The following is a 12,468-nucleotide window of genomic DNA, read 5'->3' as shown; positions in this document are numbered from 1 at the left end:
CTTCCTTCCTTCCTTCCTTCCTTCCTTCCTTCCTTCCTTCCTTCCTTCCTTCCTTCCTTCCTTCCTTTTACAGTTTACATTCTCATGTTCTGAACTTCATTCTCTTCCTTGCTCCTTAAGGTGTTTTTCTGAAAGTACAGAAACAAACCAAAATATTTTCTGCAATATTCTCCCAAAGACAGTCTTTGGTACCAGCCGTTCTAATAGTTTGTTTTATCCACCTCTGCTTATTGTCATCTGGGCACCTTGTTGTATTTTACTCTTTACCTTCACTTACTTTCTTTTACTAACATTAAAAAATATATATATATCTGTCCTGAGTCAGTCATTGGGCAGGGTATTTGTTCTCTTTTGAGTTTTCAGAGTGAGATTTGTTTGGAGGGATATTTTTTTGGGGGGCAAGCAATAAATGACTCTCAAAGAATCTTTAGCCCCATAGTCATTATTTTAAAAAATCTTTAGAATAGTAGAGTCTAGTAGATGCTCATCAAATGTTTCTTGATTGAAATAGCCTTAGCCGAGGATTTGGGGGCACGGAGTTTTCATATGTAAGATTCAGTAGCCAAACATGTTTTTACAAGCAGGCGATCAGTTTACAGAACTGCTTCAGTCCTGGCACTGCCCTCTCCTCCAGGAGATGGGGAGGTAAAAGCGAGAGGCTTTTACCTCCGATGTCTGTTTCTTACACACTTTCAGTGCTCTTTTCTATCCTCAAGATAATGAGAAAGGAACTCCTGAATTGAGTCTTTCACAATTGTGGAGTTTTTTGTTCTTGAATGATGTATTTTAACCAACTTCTAAAAATTTTAGTTTCTGTTTAGCCTGTGTGTGTATGTGTGTTGTATGTGTGCATAGTATATAAGTGTATGCATATATTTGAGATTACAATGAATAGAGCAAACATTTGTCCTCCAGTTAAATGACTGGTAGAAACAAAGTGCAGTGGGAGAAAGCACAGGGTTCCACTAGCACCCTGAGCTACATAGCTTCCCCATGCTCTTTCAGACTCACTGTCCATTCTGCCCGCGTGGTCGGGGCTGACCTTGCACTTGTTATCAGCCAGGCTCTGTGCTCCCTGGCTTCTGCCTGGGTTAGGCCTGGGGATGTACCCGCAAGGCACCAATGGAGAGTGGGAGGGGAGCAGACAGGCCTCATTCCTGGGCTCCCTTCTTGCCTGGCGGTGGTTTACTGGGAGCTGTGTCCCTGCAGTGAAACCACAGCCCCCTTGCCCTTGGGTGGTAAAGGCCTCGTGGGACCTCATCCCATGCTGCTTTTCCTTAATTCATCTTGCCATATATTTGTAAACAGTCCTTCTATTAAGCTTTCCTCAAATATACCTTTCTAAATCAGCCAACTGCTACTGGGACACTAATATTGGAGGCGACGAATTTGAGGAATTGGTATAATTTGAGAGACTCCATAGGGCATAGGGCATAGGACACTGTACAGCTAAGGATGTGGGTGGGACGGAGGGCAGATGCTGGCCAGTCTGTTATCCGTGTGGTAAGATGTGGACGGTCCTACTGTGCGGTGTGTTGAGGGAGCTGTTAGAGTAGATGGTCTGCAGGTGCACGCGATGTGCATGGCGGCTGAGCTTGGATTGTGAGAAGACTGTTCCGGGAACCAGCATGACAACATCCCGTCAGGACTGACGCTGATCTTACCTGGGATTTTCTGTTTAACTCTTTGAGGGCTTTTTTTTTTTTTTATAATTAATTATAGAATCACATATAGTTGTAAGAAATAATACAGATATATTCCTTTTATGTTTCCCTCAGTAAGATTTTCTGTCACAACAGTATTAATATTGCTACAGCTCACCAATCTTTCTCAGATTTCCCCACTTTTCCCTGTACTCCAATGAGTATTTGGAGGGCTTTTGATCAGGGTGGTTATATTTTCAGTTTCAGAATTCTAGTGCTACAAATTTTATATGCCTTAGAAAAGTTCTGGTTTTTCTTTGGAAACATTCATATGACATTAGAGTATTGCATATATATTTTCCCCTTGGCTCGTTTTTCCCTCCTTATAAATGTTAAAGATTTAGTGAAACCATTGAAGATATCCTGTTATCTGTAGAAATGTGTTTTAAACTCAACCTTCCCAAGAAATCACCTGTTATCTCTAGTGAAGTGTAAACATATTGTGGATTTGGCACATTTTAGTTCTTCCCAGACAGCAGTGTGGTCACATCCAGATTGCACAGAGCAGGGAGGCGGTTAACAAGCACTCCAGGTACAGCTGGGTCGCAGAGGAGTGGTGTAACCTGTGACCCAGACCTTAAACTCTTTACGTGGTCCTCAGTGCACTCATCTGTAAATGTGATATTTTAGTTTATCTCTAAGCCAACTTCCAACTGTAGTATTCTTTATTTATTGTTTGTATATAAAAATTAGTTAATAACAGGGTAATAAAACTCATTTTGTATCCTTCTCTTGAGTCATTTGCTGTTTTTTAAAACTTATTTTTTGCCTTGCCTTCCACAAATTTTCCAAAGATTTTACCTCAGTAAGTGAAATGCTGGTAAATGCCTTTATTAAAAGAGGCAACATATACTAGAAGGTCTTTTACAATCCCAATGACAGGTTTTTATCTCAGGGCATGTGTTAATAACTTGGTTCTTCTCACTGTGAGATGTGTCTTTAGGAAATGTATAATTGCCCTGAAGATTGAGGAGACGGTCTTCATTTTGCATGAAGAGTCATTATGCTGTTTGCATCATAAGTTCTAATAGAAGACATGTAACTGCATATTATTTTTAGATTTGATTAAATACCTTGATGGCTTATGCCTGTCTTCTTAGAAAAGGTTTATTCATTGCTTTGAGTGGTTAAATAATTTAGAAATCACTGGAAGAATGAAAGAAGAGAAGTAATGGGAAAGCATATTAGGAGTAGGGGTGGGATATTTAACGGTTAAAAATGTATTTATCTGCCCTTTTAGTATTTGCTCTAATTCATTATTAGATTTACCATTTTTCATTTATTGAAAAGGCACCCCTACCTAGAGAAGCAAATCAATATTTACAGTGCACTAGTGCCATAGAGAATTTGAAATCTTGTGATGAGGTTTTATTGCTGTTTTATCCACTCTTCAAAGGAATGCACACATCAAACAGGCTCCACCATCGTCAGGACCCAGTGGCTTCGCACCAATGCCTGTGTGCTTTAGCCAGCAGCTTAATTATTGAAGATCCTCATCTTTGAATTTTATTTTTAATATTTCAGAGGATATACTTTGAAAATCTGTATATTAAATAAATCAGAAGTTTATGGGGTGAGCAAGTTTTATCATCATGTTTTTAAATGCATTGATTTTCTTAAAATTGAGGATGTGGAATTGTAATAATAGTGACCAAATTACCTTAAAACGAGAGGCTCCTATTATGTTCAATTACTGGAAAGAACATATCAGATTATTAGTAATGCTGAAAGATGCCATGCCCCAGGAACATGAACAAGTCATAGAGGAAAAGGCTATATTCACATTTTATTTCCCTGAGGTTAAGACAGATTTGCATTCTTTATGCAGTGTTTGTTTCACCAGGACAGTAAAAGGTGGGAAACCTGTCAGATGTACCAGGCAGTTATGTTTCATGATTATTTTGTTGATAAGGCATGTTTATGGGGATCTCTTTAAACTCAGGCTAACCTTGTCACAAGGCCTCAGGCCGTTGGTGGCTACTTTTGCACCATCACCTATAGCTCTTGTGCATTTTCCTTCTTTGTTGTTGTGATGCTTGAACTCCCTGCGAGGCACCTGGTAATGGTTGCTGATAAGGCTTTCATGTTTTTTTAAAATACATTTTTCATAAATTGTTGTAAGTTCTGCTGGGATGAGGTTTGATGTGTGATCACTGGTATGGGAGTATATGAACTTATGTGGAATGACACTTATTTTAGCATGAAAAAGATCTTCTGACCCCATTAGTGCAGCCTCTGGTTTAATGGATTAGGGGCTGAGGCCTGGAGAGGTTGAGCTGACTTGCCAAGATATCAAGTCTAGCCTAGTGATTCTTCATGTGTGGTCTGCAGGTCCTTGGGAGTCACTAAGACCATTTGAAGGAAAGAGGGCAGGCAAAACTTTCTTTCATAGGTTTACTAAAATATATTTTGTATTTTTCATTGTGTTGACATCTGCATCAATGATGTTCAGACACTGATGGGTAAAATGCAGGCCCATTGGCACAAATCAAGATAGTGGCACCAAATGTATTCTTCATCCAACACAATCACAGTTTTTTTTTTTTTTTTTAAATCCATTTTTATCTGCTGTCCTTGATGAAGCAGCAAAAATGATTATTTTAATTAAATCCTGACCCTTGAGTACACAGTTTAATATTTTGTGTGATAAATGGAAGGTAGACATAAAGCACTTTTACTTATTGAAGATCGGTGGTTGTCTGAAGGAAAACTTGTATGTGATGGTTTGAGTCGTAAGCTGTACTAGCCATTTTTTTTTAATGGAATGCCATTTTTATGTGAAAGATGGACCAAAAAAACTGTGGTAATTCAGCGTTTGGTGTCTGGAACAGTTCCTAGAAAATGAATGAAGTGAGCCTGTCACTATGTGGCAAATGACTGACAGTATTTGTTGCCAAAGATAAACTTTAAGTTTTCTAGTGAAAATTAGATTTTGGAAAACTTATATCCCACTGCGAGCATGACAATTTCCCAATACTTAATGACTTTTTTGATGAAATTGGTAGTGATGGTCACATATGTGATTTTCTGACACAAAGAGACATATCGACATTTATAAAATTGGCATAACAATTACTGATATATTCCTAATAACTACTGTTACAAAATTTTTCGTGAGTTAAAGACCCATTCAAAGTGTGACACAGACAAGTAGATTTTAATGTACAAAGAATGAATAGTTTTACATTTCATATTGCAGCTAACCTTTGAGAAACTCTCATTTGTCAAGTTTTGGTGTGGCATTAAAGAAGAATATTCACAATTATCTAATAAGTTTATTAAAATATTATTTTCTAGCTAAAGATTTGTGAAGTTCTTTTTTTCTTCTTATATTTTATCATACTGCAGCAGATTGAATGCAGAAGCAGAGATGAGAACCCAGATGTCTTCTATTAAGCAAATGTAACAGTGCTACTCCCACTAAATATGCTTTCTTTTGTGAAATAGAATTCATATAATTCTGTTGTTTCAGTTAACATGCAATGAATGGTTTTGTTATTGTTAACTTAAAAATGAATTAATAAATATTTAAAATTTTTTCATGTTCATTTTATTTTTCATGTTCATTTCTAATACAGTAACTATTCCTATTTATACCTCACATAACAAAAGCTCTTTGGGGTCCCCAGTAATTTTTAAGTGTGTAAGGGTCCTGAGTTGAATGTTTGAGAAGCACTGATTGGGCTAGTCTCCTCTGGGGCATTCTTTTTATCTTATACATTGTACTTCCTCTATTTCACCAGTAGGTTTTTAAAAAATTTCTCTTATTTTAACATTTCTGAAATTAGAATGCCTGTTGTTTCAATCTCTATGTATTGCTAATGTAATACTTATTTAATTTCCCCAAGTCAAAGGATGCTATTAGTTAAAACTAGTGTATAATTTCTCAGTTTATATAATTCTACTTTGAAAACAACGAAATTAAATTTTTACAAAATTGACTTTTATATCTGTAAGTTGTTAGAAATAAAATTTGCTTTCAATAAATTATTCAATAAGAGAAGTGATTTCATAATTTGATTATGAACTTGGTAATGATTGAGCCCTGACCGAGGAGCCCGAAGCTCTGGCTAGGACATAGACCTCATGCTCCTCTTGTCATCTCTCTGGACTTCAGCTTTCTCGTCTGTTGAGTCACATGTTTCTTCACTGTGACTAATGTAGAGACCCATTAAAAAAAAAAGACTCGGATTCCTCTAAGTTAAATCATTGGTTCTAATATGTTATCACTTAAACAGGTGTGCGTGCATGTGTACGTGTTTGTGTGTATGAAAACTAGATAAAAGTGCCTTATAATTTTCATGCAACCATAAAACCAAGAAGAAATTAAAACCAATTAAAGTGTAAATTTACACTTATCAGTGTGAGAGAAAATGAATGAAGTATTGTTGAGTGTGAATCACTGAATTGTAGGCAGCATGAACGTAGACTGAGGCCGTGTGGCACAGGTCTTGCCTTTTGGACCTTATGGTGCTTGTGTGCAGCATGATGTCTCAGCTGTTTCAGCACATCAGAGTGTAAGAAAACCTTGATTTCAAGATTATCATGATGCCATTTGGCATTCTTTTGAGAACACATAGTTTACCTTTTAAATTGAATTCTGTTCTTTTTCCATATCTGGTAATTGAGTCTTAGACACCTTCCTGAATTTGACAGTGGACACAAATGTAAATATGGGGCCTGAAATTGCTTGGTGGTATTTGATAAGGTAGTACAAATGATAGATCCAAGTATATTTATATTAATTTCTTTTATAGTTATTATTAAAGTGAAAACAAACCATTTAATGTGTGAAGAGCTCGCAGGAAGTGCTGCCTCATAGTATATCTCCTGGGGCATTCTGCATGTCTGCGTTTGTGTAGTAAATGCTGCCTGGTGCCCTGCCCCAGCATCTACCCAGAAGGGACAACCCACAGAGTCCACAGTCTCCACTGTAACCCACCTAATGTCTCATCTCCTTTCTTTTCTGCATCTACAAATTTTGACAGTTACATAAAGGTAAAATGCTAATTATTTCTGTTTCAGAGTAACAGATTAGCACAGTGATCATGTCCCATCAGTTGGTGATGGTCTTAATTATTTATCTAATCAGAATCATGTATGCAATTTATTTCTCCTGGGAAAAATTTCAAAAACAAATAGAGAAAGCTGTTTTATGTAGCCAAACAAATTCAATGAAATTATATAGTCCCTGAATTTATTTTGGGGTTGAAGTGTACTTTTATGTGGTTATTTTATTATTATGGGTAGTACTTTTGGTCATTACCTTTGTATTATTTTTAAAAGATCTTTTGTGAACTAATATTGCTTCTTTTAGACTTATACACATAAATGCAGGGAGGGCGGGAGGGAGGGAGAAGAGAGAGAGAGAGAGAGACAGAGATCGACAGAGAGAGAGAGATTGAGGCATACAGAGTCCTTAAACAACCAGGTAATTAACAGCCCTATAATTGGAAAGCAACTGAACCCATATCTAAGAAGCAGTATTATAATTGCTTCGTTATTCTCCCCTTCCCTATTTTGTTGCTTTATGCTTACATTTCGAATTTGGTGAATCCGGGAACAACTGTGTTAATTGAGAAAAACTTTCATAGTAAGAGCATTGTAGTATTAAGACACACAGATTGTTAGAAGTGTATTTTTGTGAACTTATTTTGAGAGTGACTATATAGTTCTTGGTGTGTTTTATTTTTATTTTTTTTGGCGCAGATTATATAAACTCATAAGTTTCTACGTACACTTAAAAATTGGAAAATTTTCTTTTCTGTAATTTTATGTGTGTGTTTCTCCTAGCAGATTAAGATAACCACTAACAATATTAAATATTCAGTATATTTTTTTCTCTGATAATGTTACTCAGGCTCTTATTGTTATTAAATCCTTATGATATAGAGGCAGATGTTAAATGCCACTTTTTTTTTAGGATATGCTTCTGTTTCTCTGATCATTTCTATTTTGCTTTAACATCTTTGAGACTATTGAATTGATGATGATTTAAATATAACCTTCAATGAATATAAATAGTTTGTCTTTAGCATCTCAAGGAAATATGCATCTACACCACTGACCAATGCATCAATGCTCCAGAAATGTTTCTCATAGAGTAAACGAGTTGACTACACCATTAAAGTTGTTTTGTAGAGACTTTTTTTTTAATTTTTATTTTTCAGTTACAGTTGGCATACAATACTATATTAATTTCGAGTATACAACATGAGTTGTATACTCGAAATTAATATAGTATTGTATGCCAACTGCAACTGAAAAGTTCAGTTGGCATACAATACTATATTAATAGTTCCTTGAGCATCCTTATAACCAGTGCTTAGACATCTATATAACTCACAATGTGATCACCCCAATAAATCTAGTGCCCCTCTGACATCATACATAGTTATTACAGTGTTATTGGCTATATTTCTTATGCTATTCTTTCTATCTTCATGTTTATTTTATAACTACTAATTTGTACTTAATCTTTTTCCCGTTTTCACCAACCCTCCCACCCCCAACCCCTCCCACCTGGTAACCTTCAAAATGTTCTCTGTCTCTAAGTTTGTTTCTGCTTTTTTGTTTGTTCGCTTATTTTGTTCTTTATAGTCCACATATACGTGCAATCATATGGCATTTGTCTTCCTCTATCTGACTTACTCCACTCAGCATACTACCCTCTAGGTCCATCGTGAAATATATTTTTCCATCCCTTAACTTTTAGTCTCTATGTATCTTTTAATCTGAAGTGAGTCTCTTGTTTTCTTATCCATTCAGCCACCCTACATTTTGATTAGCGAATTTAACTCTTTTTCATTTCAAGTACTCGTTGATAGATATGTAGTTATTGCCATTCTTTATTTAGACTTTGGATACCTATTTTTTTCTTCTTCTTAAAGAAGTCCCTCTAACATTTCCTGTAATACTGGTTTGGTAGTGATGAACTCCTTTAGCTTTTTCTTGTCTGGGAAGCTCTTTGTCTGTCCTTTGATTCTAAATGATAACTTTGCTGGGTATAGTATTCTTGGTTTGTAGGTCCTGGGTTTTCATCACTTTGACTATTTTGTGTCAAGCCCTTCTGGCCTGTAAAGTTTCTGTTGAGAAGTCGGCTGACAGTCTTATAGGTGTTCCCTTGTATGTAACTAATTGCTTTTCTCTTGCTGCTTTTAAGATCCTCTCTTTGAATTTAACCTTTGCCATTTTAATTATGATGTATCTTGGTGGAGGCCTCTTTGGGTTCATCTTGTTTGAGAATCTCTGAACTTCCTGGGCTTGTATGTCTATTTCTCTCACTAGGATAGGGAAGATATTTGTCATTTCTTCAAATATGATTTAAATTCCTTGCTCTCTCCTCTTTTTGGTACTCCTATGATGTGAATGTTGTTACACTTGATATTGTCCCAGAGGCTTCTTAAACTATCTTGATTTTTTTGCATTATTTTTTTCTTGTTGCTATTCTGATTGAGTGTTCTCTGCTACCTCATCCTCTATGTTGCTGATTCTATCCTCCATTTAATCTACTTTATTGATTCTCTCTGATGTACTCTTCATCTCATGTTCTTCATTTCTGACTGGCTCCCTGTTAGGTTTTCCATTTCCATTTTTATTTTATTTTTTTATATCTTTGTTAAAGTTCTCACTGAGTTCATCTACTCTTCCCCTAAGTTCCTTGAGCATCCTTATAACCAGTGTTTTGAACTCTGCATCTGGTGCATGCCTCCATTTTGGTGAATTCTTTTTCTGGAGCTTTGTTCTGTTCTTTCATGTGGAACATGCTTCTTTGTCTCCCCATTTTGGCTGTCTCCCTGTGTCTGTTTCTGTGTATTATGTAGGGCCTCTAAGTCTCCTGGCCTTTGTAGAGTGGCTTTATGTGGTAAGTGTCCTGTGGGGCCGCTTGGCACAGACCTGGGAGGGGCCCAGCTGCAGGCCAGGTTCAGCCACAGCCTGTGTGCCTCTGGGGCCACTTGGTGAGAGTCTTCAAGAAATCCACATATGACTGCCACCCATGCTGGGCTTATGGGTGCCTCAAGGGTCCAAGTCAGAAACCAAGGCTGGCTGCCAAAAGTGCAGGGTGTAGGGCTGCTCAGCAAGAGGTACAGGGCACGGCAAGGCCAGATGCTGCTTCTTTGGGGTTTGTGAGCCTTTGAGAGATATTATGAAAGTTCGCAGTAGGAGCCAAGACAGATTGTTTGTATGGAATAAATCACTAGAAGTGGCTTGGATGGGCCCACAAGTTGGGAGAGGCAGAGTCTCAGGGAACCCCCCTGAACAGAACGACCTGTGTGTTATCCAGGTCGATGGCGCCTGTATCTTCTAGCTGGGATGGGGAGGGCTCAACAAAGGAACAAAAAAGCTTCTGCTTGCACCTCTGTCTGGGAGCAAACTGCTCCTTCAACCATTGCCCTGAAGCCCGACAGCTCAGCGCCTCCCTGAATGTTCCTGGTGCCCTTTGAGCAGCTGCAGTGGCGCTGGAGCTCAGAGTGAGCAAGTCTGTCAGAGAGTAAGGCCGGGAATGGGCCTTTTAAGAGGAAGTCTCCACTTCTCACAGCTCTGCGTCTCACTCAGCCTCAATCTCCACTGGTTTTCACAGCCATTGATTATGGGGACTTCTTTTCTCGGCACTGGTACCCTGGGCTGGGGAGTCCAGTGTGTGGCTGGGACCACTTTTCCTCAGGTTGGAAAGGTGGCTCTGCAGCCAAGATAGCACTCCCGATTCTCAATTGGGACTGGGCCATTTTGTGTCTCCGCCCTTCTGACTATTTTGAGATGACCTGTTATTTGAGGTGACCTAGTTGTAGGGCATTTGCTCAGCCACACCCCTGGCAACTCTGAGTACTAGTTGCTTTGTAATTTCGTTAAATTTTGGTGTAGTCACTAGAGGAGGTGTGCACAGCCTCTACATTCTACGCCATCCTGAGGATTTTAATAAATATTTAACTTGCATCCCAATTTTTGAAAATAGGTTACTCTAAACATAATTTGTTTTATGTTTTTGAGTGATTTTGCTCAGTTGTCGAGTAGGGCTTTTGGTTCTGATTCTCAGTGTTACAGACTCATTGGCTTGCTTTTATTCTTCTGTCTCTTCTCTGTTGTAGCAATGATTGTATCTGCCAAAATGTTCTTAGTTCTACTGATACAAATGTTAGCTTGAGTTTGATATCAATTTTGTTATAGTAATTGCAAACAAACCTCTTTCGTATGAGTAGTTACTAAAACACTCTTCCATGAAATTTCGTGAGTATATGCCAGAAATTTCCTGCATATTACTTTCAAGATTTTTGTTATCTTAAGGATACAAAATATATTTGTGCTTTCCATTTTCTGATTACACTTCATTGAACAAAAGATATATTTATACAACAGAATTCTTTAATAGAATAGCCAAACACTGTTTAAATTCTGTATTTTTAATTCACTGTATATGGATGAAATTTGTTTCATGGCTTAGATTATTTTTGTTTTAGAATATGTATGATATTTTATTTAGAAATATTAGGATAATAATAGCAGTAAAGGTTATTATTGTTACTCTTCTGTTGAGTGCACACCATGTGTCCAGCACTATTTTAAACATTTTATCTCATTTAGTCTTCACAGTACCCTTATGAAAGAAGTACTATTTTATTGCCATTTGTGTACGAATGGATTAGAGACAGAGGATAGGAAAGTCGCCCAGAGCCACACAGGTAACATGTAGTGAAGCACAAATGCAAGCCCAGGCTGTCTTACCTCAGAACAGTCTTCTCGTACATATCACATTTCTTTTGCCGTGAAGTGTTTTAAAGGCACTAAAAGAATTTCTGTTTAGAATGCTGACCCACTGTCACCTTAAATTGTTATTTCTGTTTTTTAATCTTTGAGATCTGACTACCTTTATCCTAACATGTAGTTTTCAGACATTAGTTATCTTTTTTTAAAAAAAAAATAATGCTTTTTTTTGTATTTGTAGATATGCCTCTTCATGTCCGACGAAGCAGTGACCCAGCTTTAGTTGGCCTCTCAACTTCTGTCAGTGATAGCAATTTTTCCTCTGAAGAGCCTTCACGAAAAAACCCCACACGCTGGTCTACAACAGCGGGCTTCCTCAAGCAGAACACTGCCGGTAGCCCTAAAGCCTGTGATAGGAAGGTAACCATTTCTATTTTGTGTCTTCTTGGTATCTTCATGACGGCCCTTTGTGTGTGTGCTTACTGACGTTTACATCAAAGTTCAAATAACTTCCTATTTTTTATTGCCCTTGAATTTTCTGATAAAAGACAAGCTATATATGCTGTGCATTTACTTTCCATTTTTAAATAGAATATATTAATATTATTAAAAATGAAAACTTTCGATATGTAATAGGTTCATATAAAGTCCCTCCTTACCTTTTCTCCTATCCTATCCCTGTTTCTCTTCATGGGAACTCCCTTGTTAGCTTTTCGCATGCTCTCACAGGGGTATTTAACACATGTATAAGCAGATATTCATATTGACTTATGAGGTATATTAAAGAAATATAGCATTATGAACTTTTAAGGATGAAAGTGGACTCTATGGTCATTTAGTTTTAACTACTCAATTGATAATTTTATCTCCAAAAATGAAAGTATACTTTCTAGTCTAGAAATTGATATTTTCTTCTTTGACTTAATTTATTTTAGACTATGACCTAATTTATTTAGTGTAAAGAAGTACACTTTAGTCTATTTAGTCTAGTTTTTTCAAATTGTTTGTTAATGCTTTTTGTTATATATTTCTACAGAACCCTTATTCCATTCTGTTATATCTCTAA

The 12,468-nt window shown here is 37.0% G+C and overlaps 1 protein-coding gene across 1 annotated transcript in view; it reads left to right on the top strand.

Moving 5' to 3' along the window:
• The window catches only part of PARD3 (par-3 family cell polarity regulator), a gene marked incomplete at its 5' end in the record, with an annotated part of 511,767 nt that overhangs the window by 168,679 nt on the left and 330,620 nt on the right, over nt 1-12,468 (top strand). The window contains one exon of the mRNA XM_025046412.1: nt 11,644-11,822. Coding sequence (XP_024902180.1) covers nt 11,644-11,822 — 179 coding nt within the window. The remainder of the gene's footprint in view (nt 1-11,643; nt 11,823-12,468) is intronic.

This window comes from Pteropus alecto, unplaced genomic scaffold (assembly GCF_000325575.1).
Source record: "Pteropus alecto unplaced genomic scaffold, ASM32557v1 scaffold204, whole genome shotgun sequence".
Taxonomy (NCBI): domain Eukaryota; kingdom Metazoa; phylum Chordata; class Mammalia; order Chiroptera; family Pteropodidae; genus Pteropus; species Pteropus alecto.
The sequence above is the reverse complement of the archived record's forward strand: the minus strand, read 5'-3'. Positions and strand labels throughout refer to the sequence as shown.